General features: G+C 48.2%; 2 protein-coding genes across 2 annotated transcripts; one reads left to right on the top strand and one right to left on the bottom strand.

The window, feature by feature from the left end:
• The first annotated feature begins 960 nt into the window (after positions 1–960).
• Positions 961–3,413, top strand: LOC135809855 (far upstream element-binding protein 1-like). Its single transcript, XM_065323294.1, has one exon. It carries the CDS (start codon positions 1,116–1,118, stop codon positions 2,865–2,867), a length of 1,752 nt encoding a protein of 583 aa, XP_065179366.1. The 5' UTR covers positions 961–1,115; the 3' UTR covers positions 2,868–3,413.
• Positions 3,414–4,737: 1,324 nt separating this feature from the next.
• LOC135809853 (uncharacterized) lies at positions 4,738–17,519 on the bottom strand. The gene is made up of 7 exons (XM_065323293.1): positions 13,903–17,519; positions 12,360–12,410; positions 11,932–12,072; positions 10,651–10,728; positions 9,652–9,729; positions 6,979–7,116; positions 4,738–5,982 (listed from the first exon to the last, which is right to left on the bottom strand). Exons 1-7 carry the CDS (start codon positions 17,344–17,346, stop codon positions 5,563–5,565), a joined length of 4,350 nt encoding a protein of 1,449 aa, XP_065179365.1. The 5' UTR covers positions 17,347–17,519; the 3' UTR covers positions 4,738–5,562.
• Positions 17,520–18,585: the final 1,066 nt, after the last annotated feature.

Below are 18,585 nucleotides of genomic sequence, written 5' to 3'. Positions count from 1 at the left end.
ACAACATCCGATGTGCACTGTCCAGCATGTGGGGAACGGGTCATTGGCCAGTCCAGTGTCATTATTAGCAGGATAAACTCCTCCGGAGTACAGTGCAATGCAGGGAAGTGATTCCCAGGCGTACACGAATCGTGACGCCGACGCCTTAGAGGTGGCATTGTCATGCGGTTAGCTGAAAACCTCTTCAGCCTCAATGAGACGTGCATAATCCTGTATCCATTTTTGCATGGTGTGTGTTCACTGAATACCGGGCAGTAGGATTGGAGCACAGTCAGCTAGGCTCTTCTCGATTGTCAGCAATCCTGCTTCTTGGCGATTCACAGTTGGAAGCTGACTCAAGCTGCACATCAGTACACTGGACGACATGATAGCACTATCGAGGATGTCATCAAGATGAGATTCGAACTCTTGCTCGTTGAGACTAGAATTGTTCTTGGCTTCTCGAAGAGATTTGCTAGCAGAGGCCAGGTGTTCTGACATCAACTTCAAATGGGCCGCCATATCCACAGCCGAAATTGGAGGCTTTACTTTCTTGCCCGATGCATCCATGGTGATTCTACGAAGTTTTATATTATGCTTCAGACAAATACTTACAATGTAGTTGAGTTGAACATTAGCCTGATTAGGTGAGGGACAGAGCAGCAGAATACGTAAGAAAAAAACATGTAAAGTGACTACTAATGGGCCCGGCACACTTCAGACTACAGTATTTTGACTTCGTGATTCTTTGACCAAGCTATGCAAGAACTTGAACTTGAAGAAGCACTACATTTTGTCGCCGAGCTACTTTATCGTGTAGCTAGCTAGCTCGAGGGTCGCGCCGCGATATCCTTGGCGCCTAAAAATAATTTTGTCCTTTATAATTTTTTTGTCGTACTCCTACACAAAAATTATACGCCATTTTGCATCTTTTTGCCACCTGATCTGAAACATGAAAGCAATAAAAATTCTGCTTGCACTTTGTACTTGTGTACGTGTTGAAAGGAAGAAAAAGCAAAATAATCATTCCACTGTTTCTTGACGGAAATTCAGCTAAACAGAAGTATCGTTTGTGCTGTTTGCCGCAAGACCTTGAAGCCGTCTTCAGGTCTCACGCTTGCCGTTCCAGTTTGACTATGGATCCCGGCGATGATGGCGTAGACTTGGGGCCCGTAGATGGAACCTTTGCGGATGAATTTGAGGAAGCGTACACCTCGAAAAAGAGATCCTATGCTGATGCTGGTTTGGATGATGGTGCACCTGCCAAGAAGCCAATGACAGAGGACTACCTTGATGTCCATCAACAGCCGATATCAACTCTTGGTTCGAGCCATCCTCCACCATTGGCACCACCATCTGGATCGGGGAACAAAGCCACACAGGAGGTTGCTGTGTCTGAGAGCCTGATGGGAATGGTAATGGGCAAAGGTGGAGAGACAATTCGCCGTCTGCAATCCGAATCAGGTGCCCGTATTCAGACTGGTGAGGCTGGTCAAGGAAGCGAGCGTATTCTGACAATTACTGGCGATGCGGAGAACGTAGTCAAAGCCCGAATGCTGCTGGAGCAGTTACTAAATGAGAGTGGTGCGAGTGGTAGACCGAAGACTGCATCATCTTCAGGGCCAGTAATGACAGTTTCTAATTCAGCTGCTGCTGCAGGTACAGACATATTTGACATGATGCTCCCAGCGAATAAAGTCGGACTTGTCATCGGCAAGGGCGGTGAGACCATAAAACGTCTTCAAGCAGAGAGTGGCTGCGTCATGTTTGTCGTTCAAGATGGTCCTTCTCCAGGTGAAAAGCCTCTGCGTATACAGGGCACACCACAGACCATAGAGCATGCTCGGGTGCTTGTCAATGAATTATTGAATTCATCAGACATGCCGCCAGGTGCCAATGCACCAGGCTTGCGAATGGATGTGCCGCGCGAGGTCGTGGGTGTTGTTATTGGCCGCGGTGGTGAAAACGTGCGCCGCATCCACAATGAGACAGGCGTGCGCATCCAGTTTCAACCAGACTCCGGCGAGAAGACCAGAACCGCTGTGCTAAGTGGACCAGCGGAAAACCTTGCTGCGGCGCAGAAAATCATCTTGGATGTCATGTCTGAGCGAAATCAGGGAGGATCCGGTGGAAGCAGTATTCCCAATGCTGGTGGCTCTGGAGGTAATGTTCAGGAAGTCCAGTTCCCTGTCCCAGCCAACCAGTGTGGTCTTGTTATAGGCCGGGGTGGTGAGACTATTCGGCAACTGAAGCAGCAGAGCGGCTGTCATATTGAGCTGAACCGGAATATCGTCACCAGTCCAGACTTGAAGGTATTCATCTTGCGTGGCAGTGATTCCGCCATTTCCCATGCACAGCAGTTGATCCGCGAGAAGTGCAATGCTGGACCCGGTGGTTCCAATCAGCAGCGATCAAATGATCACGGAGGTCCGATGGGCGGGCCACCTCATATGGGTGGTCCTCATATTCGTCCACCCGGTGGTCCTATGTTTGGAGGTCATGGTGCTCCTCCAATGTATCCAAACCCGTACGCGGGCGGTGTTCCTCCAGGCGCAGGTCCAGGAGGTGCAGGTCCAGGCGGAGCACCCGGTGCTGACGCGTCGTCTGCTTGGGCCGCGTATTATCAGCACTACTACCAGCAGTACAGTGCCCAGCAGGCAGCGGCGGCGGCGGCAGCTGCTGCAGCAGCTGCCGGTGGAGCTGGCCCTGGAGCTGGCGCTGCTCCGTCCACACCTGCCAGCGCAGCATCCATGGCTGGATCGAGCTCAGCGGCTGGAGCCGCAGCAGCGGCAGCAGCAACCCACGGCCTGTCTACAGCGGAAGTGGAAGCTCAATGGCGTGAGTACTACCGGCAGCTGGGCTATGCCTACCCTGGCGCGCAAGCATAAGCAGTGGACGACGCTGCTGTTGTTACTGCTGGCCATCTCATGTGCCTTTCTAGGCCACGTCTGCTCAGGTGAGCGTGAAGTCATGTTAGGACTGTGCTTCAACGCTCGTGTGTGTGTGTATGTAGGTGCGGGTGGTGGCCTGGTGTGGGTCTCTTTTGCTGGTTAGTCCACCAGCTGTGTATAGATTGGAAGGTACGGACTCTTTCATTTTGTATTTCAGTTTTTGTGACCTTCCTCTTTTCTTGCTGTTGTGGTGCCAGCAGCTCTGCTGCCCTCAGTGAACTGTGTGGTCTCTCCTGTATCGATGTATAGAGATATGTATTCTAGGTGGTATGGTTTTGTGCGTTTTCTTGTTGTTGTGGGTGGCCGTGACGGCATTGTCGTTGTCGTTGCTGCTGCTGCTGCTGCTTTCATTTTGTTTCGTCTTTTTATCCCAGTTAACTTTTTATGTCTATTTTGTATATCGGTCTGTTCCTATGTAAGCTCTGGATGCCAAGGCAGTTCATCAGTCATATAGTGACTTTTCTCTGCAACGGCAGACAGCCATTCTTATCCGGTGTCCTGTCAAGCGCTTGCTTGATGACATTGCAGTGCTGGAAGTGGTTGCGTTCTACTGCATTACTTCTTTGCCTAGGGCCCCCTCTACCTCTCCCCAGTGATCTTACGCTGCTGGTGGTAGGTGGGTTGTGTTTTGATAAATAAAAAAAATCTTCATGAGACAACACTTAGCACATATTCGTGATATGGCCTATTTTTTGAGAGAACAGCAAAAATTAGTTGGCCTGTTTGGTGATTTCGCTCTCAGAACCTATCACTATAAAGCACGCAGAGAATACCTCATAATGTCCTCAATCTCCGATTTCCCTTAGAACAGCTCGCATAGCTCAATATCTTGACGCCTACTTCTTCATTTCCATTGATGACCATCACAGCCAGTGCATGTGACAGTTCGTTATAAACTCCTTCACTGTCGCCTTTCGACACTGATTCACAAAACAGATCAGCATGGAATTCATCAGTCGATGTTATTCTCTATTTTTAGACGTTTTCCTCGATTCACAGAGAACTTGATTCGACTCAGCAATAGGCTTGAACACTTCTACTTCTTACACTAAATTATTGCCTCGACTTCGAAACACATGCAATGCTAGCATCCATGAAACATTTCCATCTTGAATCATATTTCATCCGCCCGATCATCATCAATTCCGCTGATCGCTTTCCTCGTAATTACGCCTACTCGTAATGTTCCCGAATTCCACTGCTAGGTAGTCTCCCCGATATCATCCTATGGTCTAAGAGATAACCCCACCACTTCTTTTGTACTGCAAACCATTGACACGTTTTGGTGTATCTCTAAGTACTCTACTCTTTCCCGGCGTATTTTGTGCCATATGTTGACAGCACGATTTGTGGTACAGTTGGGTGGGCTTCTTTTTGCTATATTCTCAAGTCAGTGGTAGAGATTGTCACCGGCAATGAGGTTGAGTTTGTTCCTGTGCAGCATTGATGGGATTTTGGTAAAGCCAGCTCCAATTTTGTAGCGATCTGTGGGAAGGTGACCCGGTATCAGTGCTGTCTAGAACTGGACCCACTGTTGCTCATTGTGATGTGTTTTGCTAGCCGTCGATCTTGCGTTCCATTATCTACCAGGTTTTGTTCTAGGTATTTGTCCTGTGCATGTTCATTTGTACTAGACGGATGCGAGGGGTCAAACTTCATCACGGTTTTCAGTGGCAAGTCTTGAATAACCACCGTCAGGTTTTGTTCTAGGTATTTGTCCTGTGCACGTTCACTTCTGCTAGACGGATGCGACGGGTCCAACTTCATCACGGCTTTCAGTGGCAAGTCTTGAATAGCCACGGTCAGGTGTAGTCTCGGGAAAACTTAGCATTGGCGGTATAACTATGCTGGCAGCTATTAGAGCCCTTGGGTAAGAAGAACTGGACTTAGATGCACCAGTGCATGTAGTCACCATCAATTAATGTGATATGCTTTACGTAGGTGGTGACATTGTCGTGCTCTGTAGGGCGTGTTGGTCTTGTACAGAAAATAAATGAAAAATCGTTTTACTTTCTCAAGCATGGTCAAAGGGAAATACTCGTACATGTACAGTAAATTGAGAAAAATAAGTCGCACCATTCTCAAGTCAGATGAAAAAATGGAGATAATCTTTATCGTTAGAAAGCTGTATTACTTTAACTGGTGCGCTGAAGATGATGACAACATACTGCATGCTATGTGTGGAGAGAATGTTACGTTTATGCTGCGCTGTTCTGCCTATGGTTTTCCAGTGGCTATAGTGCATCTCGTAATTATATCGTTGCGATCTCAAAGCTCAGCTGCTGTCCGCAAATGACAATGTGCCACCAGCGAATAGAAGGTTGGGGGGGGGGGGGGGGTTCGCTTTAATTTTAGTGTTCCTGTGAATGCATGAGAGTGGGCCTGTGCCTGTGGCCTGCCGATACGGCGGTGGAATGGCACCTATGTGTAAAACATGGCTGCAGCCTTTTCGCGCGGCAACTTGTCCCATATTTGGCAAGTACAGCCAGCTCTAGTACATTCGTGAGCATAAACGTACATAGTTCAGGACCTTTTATGCAGGGCTGGTATCACAGTGTGTACGGCTGAAGTGGACTTGCCCCACAAGCCAAACGGCGGGAAGGTGATGCATAGCTGCCATTGTCCAAGGGTGTCACTGATAGTGCAGCATGTCCAGTGTTGCGTTGAGTAGCTGCTCCTTTTCAGAAACGGCCGACGTCAGCGCCAGCTGATACAGCACGGGATGCGATACCTCTACTCCCAGGCTGGCGAGCTCCGTCTGAACTGTGTCAACAAGACCTTGTACATGGTCACCTGGCAAGTTACATTTGGTGTCCGCTGCTGCTGCACAGCAGGATGTGGTGTTGCATTCTCCGAGCATTGGTCTACCCTGCTGAACATCGTCCGTTCTCAGCGCGTGAAGCGCATTGGCAGCAGCCATAGGCTTTTCGCCGTTGGCCTTGGCTTGCTGGGCATGTGCACAGCTGCCGTGCTTCTCCGTGTTCCCATGGGTCTGTTGCACGGGGTGGCCGCTGCCCTTGTTGCTGGGTGCGTGCTCCAGCCACTCTCCAGCCTGGCACAGGAAAGCACAGTAGAGGGTTCAACAAGATCATGGTCAACAAACTGGAGCATCCATTGTGAACGTCCATGGATATTCGAAGACAAACAAAACTGCCGCATGCCTTTTATGGTAACGCCTTTTAACAAACCTTTGAACAACTAACTTACCATATGGAAAGATCCACACGATTGTTGATTCTACTTTGAAGTACATGTACGTGTGCCGATATAATGTAATTAGTAGGTAATAATTACCCAATGCTGTAGCCGGACAGCTAGCTGTTTCGGCCATCAGTACAGCTACGAGCTCTATGTAAGCCGAACTACCGGCCATGGCGTAAAGGTGACATGATAGACATTATGATAGTTCACCGCTCCATCTTATAGTTCTGTAAATACATGTATCTATTAAACTGCAGCTACCTTTGTTGTCACAAGTCCTGTACCCACGCCACACATTAAAGCAGTGACACACGTGCCAACTACTTGTGTAAGAATGTATTGCAACGTGCATCAGGTGTAACTGTGAACGCGGTGCTCTAGTTAGCGACTTTGTCGCATAAAGTGTACTTGTATGTTGGATGATTCTCGTTTTCAGCCAGTAGCTGCATGGGCTGCATGGTGTGCTTGAATAGCCACTGATCGGTCGAGGTAGAAACGTGCTATGCATTCCGCTGCACTGGCCAGTGGAAGCCAATCACAAATTCAAGAAGCCTGCTGCAAATTGCATGGTACAGGTGAGTTGTGAAGTGAGGTGGGTTGAACAGCTGCACATCAGCATCAAATACTGCTTTGCTCTGGGCGCTGAACGTGCGTTAGCGAGCGGATTTCGCTGGCCAGTACTTTACGTGTGATCGGAGTTACATGGCTGTGGTTGGTGTCCACTTGGCAATGTCCTTGCTGGATTGCGTATTTCAACAACAGTTCCAGGAACTACTGCCCAATTTGGATTGTTTCTACTTCAAGTACATCATGAATACACTCTTTGCACGCCATCTTCAGCTCTTACCTCTTTGAAAAATCCATCTACGTCGTATTCGACCACACTGTAGCTGTCTTCGATGTAGCCTTCTCGAGTGTTCAACGCGTGCTCAGAGCTATTTTCCAGGAAGGTCAGCACAAACTGTACAGCAATGTTATCTGCGCCCTGTTGACAGTGAGGCCAGAAGAAATCGTTAATACGTAGGCCTGAAACGAGGCGAACGGATACATGTTATAATATAGAAACTTTTGACTGTGGAATTTGGAAGGAATGCGAATTATATTTATTCATCTGTTATGCTGTTTGTCGTGCATAAAAATAGCTCTTAACCCCCAGCACAGCCAGGCCACAATCAGACAACCATTAAAGCATGCGTGCGTGCTTTTTCTTTTTTAAAGACTTAGTACCCATTGCCTCCCACGGCTGTTCAAGTGCAGCCACTTAACAATATGGCGTCGTTCGGTGCGATTTATGTAACGTTGTACGAATAGTGCAAATATGCGATGAGTTTGCGTTTTTGGAAGAAACTCATGTCACGCCTCGCGTGGTTCCACGATTTGGGAAGCAAAACCAAGAGAAAAGTTTTGAAAGCGCTCGAGCGAGATACTCGACTTTTTGGCAATTTGAGAGAGAAAGAGGGTGCAAAGGCGTCCTGGCCTGCCCAGTAAGCTGTCTTTCCTCTTCAAACTTGCTCAAACTACTCCTGACAGCCTGGAGATTGACCTCGCCAGTGATTGGCAGCCTCTGCTTGGCGTGCGCGTACAACATTCAAGTTAGACACTTCGTACTCGTTCAACGCACAAAAGGATAGATATCACAATTCCCAGCTCACTTGGCCAGCTGCTGTCTTCTTCTACAATACACCACATGCCAACTAAGCAATTTCCAGCAGGAAACTTGGCAGCCTTCTAGACTCAACAGCAAATAAAGGGCCACGCCATTTGCCTTCCAAACCAAGAGAAAACGGGCTCCAGACCCGTCCCGAGTTTCTAGAAGCTCATGCACGGTTCGTAATGACACTTGAGGAAGGCAACCAGAGGATAGTCCTCTACCTGGGAAAAAATCGATCTAGCCTGGGAAAAAATCGGGAAGGGCTTCTCGGAGCCGAGTTTGTCAGCGACGACATAAGGAGTACTTCAGAACGAAGCCAAAGTTGCACGACGCAGAACTGTTTCTTGAAGGAAATGCAGGCATGTGAGGTACGAGCGGAAAGCTTGAAACAAGACGGTTATGATCCGCGTGTTCCCCGGGCTATCCGGGCTAACTAGTCTCCAAAATCCAGGGGAAACCATGGCCTACTCGTGTTCTGACGATTTGAAAATTCAAAATTTCTAGCCATTGAAGCCCAATCGAGACTTTCGGCGGCCATATTGTTAAAGGGGAAGTGCATCGATTTTTCGAGTAGGGTCCAGAAGAAAGACAATTTGATATCGGTTCGAATGGTATATCTCTCGCTTCCATACGACAAGCCAAACTTGCCAAATCGCCAATTGTATACTCACGTTGCCATAGCGACCAGCGCAGTGATGACGTATGAAAGGCTTAGCTCCACCGCAGAGAAGGTCGATCACTGCAGAATTGGTCATTTTCAATTGTCTTACTGTATTCACGATGTGATAGAAGTGCTGCGTTCAATGCTGCTAGTGCCGTGAACTGTTTATCGGCCTTCTCCTGCATTTCCCTAGGCTGACTGTGCCTAGGAAACTGTTTCCTCTAGGAGAAGATGCTTGGTATTCGCCATCTCTCCTGAGACATTTTTAGCATACTTTCAAACCTACGACATTATTTCATTCGTCAATCTCCACCACCCGTCGTCTCACCTGGCTTCAGAAGGTTGCGAGAGATAGGAGAGTCGCCAGGAAGCATCACATCCATCTTCAGGAAGTGGAAAGAGCAAACGGCATGGTCCTTGGTTGGGGGAAATGCTGAACGTTTGATTTGTCCCAACCAAGATTTCAGCATTTTGTTCGTCACTATTTTCGCTTGTCTGCTGATGTCTCCGCACTCCAGCTTTCTCCTGTCGGTGTCACGTCCCAGGACACAACCGAGAGGACTACTAACAAACAGTTCACTACACTAACAGCATTGAACACAGCACTTCTTTCACTTCGTGAATACAATAAACCAATTGAAAATGACCAATTTCTGCAGTGGTCGACCTTCTCTGTGGTGGAGCTAAGCCTTTCATACGTCATCACTGCGCTGGTCGCTATGGCAACGTGAGTATACAATTGGCGATTTGGCAAGTTTGGCTTATCGTATGGAAGCGAGAGATATGCCATTCGAACCGATATCAAATTGTCTTTCTTCTGGACCCTACTCGAAAAATCGATGCACTTCCCCTTTAAGTGGGCGGAAATCGCACAAAAAAAAACAGCCGTGCTCCAGTCTTGTCAGTATCGAGGAGCGAATGGGTGGTGAGAGGTTACAGTGCACTCTTAGAGGGTATGCCGATGATACTCATGACAAGTGGGGGAAAGGTCTAGCGAAGAATCGCGATGAGAAACTATTACTTCAAAGTAGAATGACGCCATGGGTCTGCATGACTTGAGTTTGTACAAGAAAAAAGGGCAGTGCACGACCAATTCCTCAGTCAACAGGGACACAATAATTATATTATTAATTTTGACAAATGCACCTGTTTGGTTTCATGGGGTGAAATAGATGTTAAGTACTGAAGTATTTATGAAAGATCCCTACCCTTGCGCTTTGTACTGTTAAGCTCCTCTGTCTCATCGCTTTCTCCAGCCGCCGGCTGACCATTTCTGCACGGAATGTCTAAAGCACAGGCCGAAAGACATTACGTCACATTAGTAGTGTTATCCAGGTGCAGTACTCTACACAGACTGTGCGACTCTCTGCACTGCTTTGACTAGCTGAGCTGGAGTGTGTAAGGCCACAAGGCACAGTGCAGGCCTGTCTACTTGCACACATCACACCTGGGTCTGTAAGGTCAGAAGTGTACTGCAGTACTAGTATACTGTCGCGTGCCGAAGAAGGGGGGGGGGGGGGCAGGGCTCTAGCCTAGCCCGTTCTTATTTTTTGCGAACACAGAAGTTTCGTTCTTATTCGATGATACCGTCCTACATGTACATGTACATTTAGGCAGAGTTATACTACTGGCTGTACATTTTAGTGCACATTACGGTTTCCGTTCTTGTCTCCAAAGAATCCAGCATAGCCTGTTCTCAAAAATTGGTGTAATTCTAGCCTGACCATTCTTCGGCGGCCAACAGTACTGTAGTGCAGACTGTGGATGCCAGTGCATGGTCATCACACTTCTTGGCTACCTATATCACCAACTGGCCATGCCACGTTACTCTCCCCAACTGGATAAATACTTTCCCCGTGCAACTGTTGCAGCACTGCTTGAAGAGGTTAGAGGCGAGCGCCAAATTTGGCGAAATGAATTTTCTGGCTGTATGTCATCAACAGGTCAAGGAGCTCCTTCTTGCAAAATTCACTCACCAGATCCGGTCAGAACTTCAAAATTGCCTTCCAATATCGGATTTAACTTAAGTACAACACGCACACTTATAATGAGCCCTGGTTTGGACATTTCTGAGAGGTGAATTCAAGTAGATATGCCACATTTCGCACTCAAACCTCTGACCTGTATTTTTACTTTGAGGTAATAGAATGCACTCAAATTGGGCCAAGCCCTCTGGTCAAATCACGGTGTACCTGCTCTCGGCTTACCTGGCATTCCGCTGGATCGAGATGGTACTGCAAAGCACCAAGACAGAGGTTCGCAACGGAGCACATTGTTCCCTGGGCCTGTACAAGGAAACAAGATTCACGTTGTAGACTGCGGGTAGGCTCGCTGCATGCATGATTATACCAAGAGTATATTTGCCCCTGAGAGTGTGCAACTCCTGATACCCCCTTAATGGGGTTCGCCGATGGTCAAACTCACATCATGTGGTGTAGTGTTCCCGCTGTACGTTCCCAGCCCGTTTTTAGCGAGCAGCCAGGAGTAATAATAAAACACTCCCTGGCAGAAACACACTGGAAGTATGAAACTACGCATGCATGATCATGGCAGATATTCGGATTGCGAGCAAGCTATCCTTTGTAGTACGTAGTACGAAAGGTACCTAAGACACGTAATGGGAGTTTTCACCGTCGGAAACTCCATAATTATCCAGCACATTCTTACTTATGTACTCTTGATTATACCAGACACGTTCACATCAGTATGAATGAGGTGAGCATAAGCGTGCTTTACACTGATCAAAGGCGCTGCCTTCGACTAGTTTTTGCATTCAACCATCGACATCTTCAACTGTGACAATGTCTGGACACTGCCACTCGCTACGCTCTAGAACACCAGGATGCAAGCTCATTGGGAGCCATGCAAGCCAGTGCATACATCAAAATAACTATAACCATGAAGGAAAGCTGGTCGATTAACTCATTTTAAACTTGATGCTATTGCCCCAAGCATAGTGACCAACGAGATGCTTGCATCCCGTTTCTTGACCAGATAGGGACCACACTCCCTGACTTTCTTAGCATGCTGACCGCTTATTTGTATTGAGCATTCCCAGTTATTACAGTAACAGCAGCTGCAATGACGACAACAGCGACGACGACGACGATGACGACGACAACAACAACAACAGTAACAACAACAACAACAACAACAACAACAACAACAACAACAACAACAGCAGCAGCAGCAGCAGCAGCAGCAGCAGCAGCAGCAGCAGCAGCAGCAGCAACAACAACAACAACAACAACAACAACAACAACAACAACAACAACAACAACAACAACAACAACAACAACAACAACAGCAGCAGCAGCAGCAGCAGCAGCAGCAGCAGCAGCAATAGCAACAACGACAATACAAGAACAGCACCAGCAGGAGCACCAACAGCAGCAGAAACAACAGCTCTCTTGCACTATTAATCATCCAACACACAGCTGAAGTGTGCACTTTAATTCCATAGAAAACCAGAATGATCTTCTACTAACCATTCTAGACATGAACTGAATGCACTGCACAAGAACGTCTTCCAGAGAATTCTGAAGTGGCAGCATGCCAATGAACTCGAAGCTACTGAAGCATCGTGAAATCAGCCGCCGAAACAAGGCTTCTAGCTTTCCCATGAAATTCTGCAGAGAATATGGAGTCAATCGACATCAACAGCAAAATCAAATCAGAGTATTATTCTTTTACAAACCTATGGCTTACTCCAGCATAACAATGCTTAAAATAATCCACTGATCAGGTGTTCTCAGAATCCTTCCAGAGTTAGTTCTAGTGCCACAAAAAAGTTGAGTGACAGCACCAGTGAAGGTCCGTGGCTCGCCATACTCTGCCATCCATTCGCACTTTCTCCAGGCCAACACGGAGACTCGGCCTAGATTAGACATAAGAACTATTACAATGAGCTACTCACCTGCTTGAAGGTCTGGGTGATGGCCTGAGTGACATCAGGACGAGAGAAGGCCTGCAAGCGGAGTTAAACACACCAATGGACTGTGGCTGTCAATCAATCGTGGGTCAAAACCACTAGTGGGTGGACATTTTCATTCAATACCTAGGCTGTACAGGGATGGGCTTGAATCCGGTACCCGACCGAAAAAGAATAGATTGAGCTGCGTGCTTTTCTCCTCATTGAACAGTTGGACCTCTCTTATCCAGACCCCCAATATAATTCAGACATCTCCTGCAGCAGTCAATCCTAAAGATCTCTTCCTTTTCACAGCAGAGTCATCTGTATTGCTTCACTGCACAAAAGTCATAGTGTTCCACTCCTGTTGGGCTACGCTAGGGAATGGTATCGATCCCCTCAGTTTACGTGTTCCCAAATCAAGAGAATAGCGTGTCATACTCATTTTTACTCACATTACTTATATCTTGAGAATCTAGGGGTTCCGTTCACAGATGTTGCGTCACTAGGCTTTTGGTCCACATTTGTTTGTGATCAAACGTGGAGATGGAAACAATTTCGCTATCATTGAGCTCACTACAGTAAGATCGGGCGCCGAAGAACACTTCGCCAAACAACACGTAGGCTGGAAAATGGCATAAATTTACAGTCCATTTCAAAACTATAGACGCGCAGTGTTTTTGAAATATTTCAAATTTGGCTGGAACTGTTTGAGAATAGTTTTCGGAATATTGCTCAGGTCCGCTCCACAATTACTCTCATATAGTTTCTAAACGATTGGATAACAGACGCCCAATTTGGGAAAAATTATGCACAAAGTGATCACAGATTTTATGTGGTATAGATGCTGGCATAACGGTTTTTGCCTAGGTACACGTCTATAGTTTTGAAATGGACTGTAAGAACAATTCAGGCTAGATCTGCAGATTTAAAAGAACGCATGTACTGTTTTCTACCTGTTTTCGACGTGGCGTGATGACTTTGTATGATGCTCTCCATAAACGCGGAATAAGAACAAAACAACTATCATTTGAACATTTTAGAACAATGACAGGCAGCGCCCCTAGCCCCCGCGTTCTTCAGCGCCCGATCTTCCTGTACAGTTGTGTGTCAGTTATCCGGCAGCCTCGGCACCGGATACTGTAGGATAAATTAATATTCTGGATAACTGAAGCTACATTGCCATAATTATTGTGTTCACACATCAAAAAGACTGTTGAAACATGATTTTTACTGTAATTTTGATGCTCTGTTGCACCTATCAACCTGAGACAGTTGTAGTGCTCATCTATATACTCTAGTAGACAGAATTGTTTATAAAACTGCAAAAAGGCAAAGTTCATGATGTTCACTGTCCACATCAACTTGAAGTAGGATTGAACATTTGTAGTGTATGCGCTGTCTGTGTGCTTTTAGGTAACATACTTTGCCGGATAATTGAACACCGGATAAGTGCCACGTATAGAAAGCGAGCTTCCAGCAACTTGAAGTCAGCAACGCCTACGTAAAGGGTACTTGCCAGTTTGCTACGGGTAGAGTCATTACTAACCTTTTTCAGTGCTGTAAATCCATTCGGTTTGGGTGCAACGGATGGTACACAGGAAAATACCAAGGTTATACACACAGCAGTGAAGAACTCCATTGCTTCATCCTCTTTGCACGCCATGCACAGCTCACCGACAAAGTACAATGGTAGCACTGCCCGCACGGGAAGACGGCCATCGCCGTCCACCGCAGCACCGTATGCTTCAATGACGGAAGCGAGCATGGCATCAAGGCCACCAGTAGTGTCACCACTCAACCAAACCCGGCAGCCATCAGTGAATCCTGCGGGCAGCAGTTGTTCAGATTGAGGAACAACGCTATTTTGGCAGGCTAACATGCCAAACCCTGGCTTCGTGGAGAGGGCTGCCTCACTGTAATCACTGTCTTTGTAGAGCTTGCTACTGTTGATCGAATCCACGAAGGAGACTGCCACCTTCTCCCAGTGGGGACTACCATTGGATGCATTGATTAGCTCCTGGTGGGCCATGGATTGGAGGTAGAACTTCGTGTAGGTAATAGAGGGGTCGAATGGATCAACAAACACCTCCAGATGATCCCATTCCTGTATATTGGCGAGTACTTTCTCAAGGACATCCACACTTGTGCTGTGCTCCTCGACGCGCCAGAGTAGTGCACCATACTCTAGTTGCAAGACGCACTCTTCTCCCGGGTTGACGCTTGTGCTACCGCTCTCCAACGCCGACAGCAGATACGAAATAGCCGACGACCAGTCATGGTGCAGTGCGAAAGAGCTACGGCTCAGCCAAATCAGCAGCCTGACTTTGGACTCTGCGACGTCGGTGGACGGTGGCGCTGGGTGATTCACCAAGCCCTTCACAACCGGAAATAGGGATGAGAACGTTTTCAGCATCCTAGCAGGGTCATCTTCACTTATGACACATAGTAATCGAAGGACGTAAGTCATTAGAAGGGAACACAGATGCTCATCTCCATAAAGTCTGCAGTCCGGTGAACCGACGGATATCGAGTTACAGCCAAGTTCATCATTGAGCACTTTCTGCACCAGAAGAGGAACAGTTATCATGGCTGTGACTTCAGGTGTATAGCTGACCTCTATTAGCCCTACTCCTTCCAGTTCTTGAAGTGCTAACTGACGTTCTTCGCTGGCTTGGGTGCAACTGCAGAAGAGGAAATTCCCGCAGCCGGCAAGGCTCGAGACTGCACAAACGGCCTCTTCTCGTTGGCAGAAAATCCACCACGGGATGTCACACGTTTCGCCAGCAAGCAGTGCTAGGGCGTGGAGCAGTATTGTTGCCTTGCTTGAAACATGCCTCAACAGCATTTTCACGGTGGTGGACAGGCAGCGACTGAAGCGACTTTCACCATCCTGGGTTTGGATGCTTAGCAGTGTGGCGGTGTCCTGCGATGGGCCACTAAACATCCTATGCACCGCAAGCATGTCATGCTTCTGTCGCAACAGGCGGGCAGTCAGCTCCAACGCCAGAGGGCAGTTCTGTAGCTGATCTTCGATGAAATGTATTGACGCTGGATTAGCGGCAAAGGCTGTGAACGCTGCAGTCGGACAGCGCTGGGCTAGGTAGCGGAGGCTATCCTCGGTGGCAAGCGGTGGAACCTTGTGCACAGCAATACAACGCAGAGCTGATGTCCATAGCTCAGTGTTCTGAATGAGCGATGTGAGAATGAACGCATGTTTTCGATAGACCTCGTGCGGAAGGCGTAACACTGACGCGATGAGGCTAGGGTCACGCACATCATCAATAACTAGAAGAAGACCTTGACTTTCTCTCAGAAACTCAATGCCAGCCGCCTGGCTCAGACTGCCCTCTGCTGATGATGCAGCCTTCACGTGTTGTCCAAGTCGTGCTATGCCATCACACAGCGAAGCAGCCGACGTTGCTGATATCCAGTGTTGCTGTGGGTATGCTTGCCGTAGTGCGTGTGCCACCTCCACTGCTACAGCCGTCTTGCCCACCCCAGCGCGGCCGCATAGCACCACGGCCCCAGGCTGAGTGGCAAGTGATGAGACAACGCTGTTCACGAGATCGCTACGCCCAAACAGCATCTTAGCTCTTGGCTGGAGTAGGTGATGTTGCTCTGATATCGCTAGATTTGAGATTTCTTCTTCCAGGGAGAGATTTATCTGTATGTCTTCGCTGGTACCGGACAACTTCAGCATCAGGACATGTTTAGCTACGGATGAAAGCTCTGGGCTCGACGTTGCGCCAGTTAGAATTTGAATCAACTGCCGAGCCTTCTCCAGAAGCTTCACCAAAGTGGTGACAGGGAGTTGAGAGCAGGATGTGTGGCACACTTGATTGCGCAGGCCATTCTTACCGCATAGCTGGTTCAGGCGTGACTCCAGCTGATCTGCAAAGGTCCTGGCCGCCTGTGTGTTCGACTTCAAGTTCTTTTGTGGATGGCAGTCGAGAAGCGCGTCGAAAACCCGCTTCTGCTCGGGTGACATCTTTTGCTTGGACTTTACTGGCTGAATTATGTTTTCAACAAGGGACGTGTGCACCGACAGAATATCTGCTGTCCTCTCGCCGGTCTCGGTCTCCGTCAAGAAGCTAAACCTGCTGTCTGCGTGGACTTCCATCGAGTGCAGGCCTTTGGCCAGGAATGGCGAAGCTGCGCCAGCAACACTCTGAAGCAACCTCATTCCGATCAACCGAACTGCTACACGCTTTGGTACGCTGATGGTTCTCGCTTGAAACGGACAGCGCTCTTGCACTTTTTGCAGGTCACTTCCGCTGTGGGGACAGAGGTCACGCACCGTGTCCACTGCGCACGTGATCTTCTCCAGTTCATCCCGCCAGGAGCCGGCCGCTGTAGTAGATCTACCAGTAGTGTCTACGCCGCTGCCATAGAACATGTCACACAGGTCAACCATCGCCAACAGAGACGATAGAGTCTCCTTGCTGGACAGCGAGCGATAATTCTTGAACAGCTTGTTTCGAAACATCATGATGGAGTTGAGCAATGCCCTCCGGCGGTCCTGGATCTCCTCCAGCTCAAACTGTGACAAACGAAAGCCATTACAGGTGGCGTTGCTGAGACCTTTATCACCTTTGGGCGAAGTGCAGGTTAGTGAATGAAGTGAAGGCATACCATCTCCACTACGATTACCACCGCGATGTAAATCACTCTCGGAGCAGACATCATCGGACGTTTTACTAGTGAGACGATTGTTCAACTTCAGCATCAACGTGCAAATCTGGTACAAGTCGAAATTTTCAGGCTCCCCGGCACCTTTTGCGGCTCTTCCATTGCTAGGCACATGGCATCGAGCCTGCTCTCCCAGAAGCTCCACAGTTTGCTGTCGCCAACGATCTCCGAACTCTCGCTTTAGGACAGAGAGTAGGAAGGGAGAGCCAATACGTTCGAAGGAATCCACCGCAAGAATAGCGCAGCATAGTAGGCCATCGTGTCCTCCCGTCAAAGACAGTGTGCTGCTTGCATCTGCCATGGGATTTGGAATAGCGGTCTACAATTACATGTAGTTGGAGGATGGTGATGAAGAACTGGAGTGGTTATTCCATAACCGATGACACTGGTCTTATACCGGTACTTGCACAGAATACCATCACATTCTGCCCAGGCCCGCGCCCTGCGACGCCATGGTCAACACAAAAGCCTGTACATATTATTGTGTTGGTGACACCCCAGCGTCACCAACACACAGGAAGGAAAGTCTGCGCCACAGCTACCATCTGCGGGCCGTGTGTGCGCTCATACTACGAAGTTACGTCACCTGCATGGAACAGGTCTAAGGATATAACACGTCTGGCGCAACATGCTGTAAACCACATCCCGTCCCCAGTTAGCACCTCTGCTGCAGCTATCACCTGCATACAGAGATTACACCTATGGCCGGAAGCTGCAGCGTGATGTTCTACCCGTACGGGCCGTAGATCCTCCAACCAAGGAGTCGTGAAAGCCCAGGGTTTTCGCGACTCCCTGCCTCCAACCAGTTACCATGGTTGCCTATGTTCTACAGTCATGCAGGTTCGACCAAACCATCTTATTCTCCCCTATCTACAAAAATGTAGCCAGCGTGTGTAGATCTACGTTCCGGGATTCTTGAACACGTGACCTTACTGCCTCAAAGTAACGTTCAAGACCAGAGTGCATCATGATTCAACATGAACCAGCGTGTGTGAATCTGCATATCATGCATGGTAGGTCGTGGACAGGGATATTCGCCCTTTACATCATTTTTCATGAGTCATGGAAGCTGCAAGCCACTGGACATGGTCTGGAGTCTGCTGTTAACATGTTGGCTGCATGAATATTACTTGATTCTGCTGTTGGATGGCATGAATACAATGTTTTATACCAGTTGTGACTTGTACCCTACCTTGCCAAAACATGACGGAAACAACTTTTGCGGTTTCTCCAACACTCCCGCATAATGTACAGCAGTAAGATGCTTCATGGACCTGTATGGTGTGTGTCTGACATACCCACATGCTAGTGGACCAACACAGGCGGGTAGATCTACTGATGCTGCGATGTTGCTCAACACAAATGCACGACGTGCCGAGCTTGTTTTTTTGCGAAACTTACAAGAACATTCCAACAAAAAAAGTTCACCCTCTATGCAATGTACTTTCCCCCTCCCACCCCCTGCATCTACTCCTCCCCATTTTCCCGACCCTTGTGTCTACTCCTCCCCACTTTTCGGTGCACTGAAGTGTCGCTGAAG

Source organism: Sycon ciliatum, chromosome 2 (genome assembly GCF_964019385.1).
Source record: "Sycon ciliatum chromosome 2, ocSycCili1.1, whole genome shotgun sequence".
NCBI classification, from domain to species: domain Eukaryota; kingdom Metazoa; phylum Porifera; class Calcarea; order Leucosolenida; family Sycettidae; genus Sycon; species Sycon ciliatum.
The sequence above is the reverse complement of the archived record's forward strand: the minus strand, read 5'-3'. Positions and strand labels throughout refer to the sequence as shown.

Coding starts and splice junctions, on each gene's coding strand:
- LOC135809855 (XM_065323294.1), top strand. CDS start 1,116: ATGGATCCCGGCGATGATGGCGTAGACTTGGGGCCCGTAGATGGAACC.
- LOC135809853 (XM_065323293.1), bottom strand. CDS start 17,346: ATGGCAGATGCAAGCAGCACACTGTCTTTGACGGGAGGACACGATGGC. Junction 12,411..13,902: donor GATTTACAGCACTGAAAAAG/GTTAGTAATGAC, acceptor CTCCGCTTGCAG/GCCTTCTCTCGTCCTGATGT. Junction 9,730..10,650: donor TCGATCCAGCGGAATGCCAG/GTAAGCCGAGAG, acceptor CCTGTGCTTTAG/ACATTCCGTGCAGAAATGGT.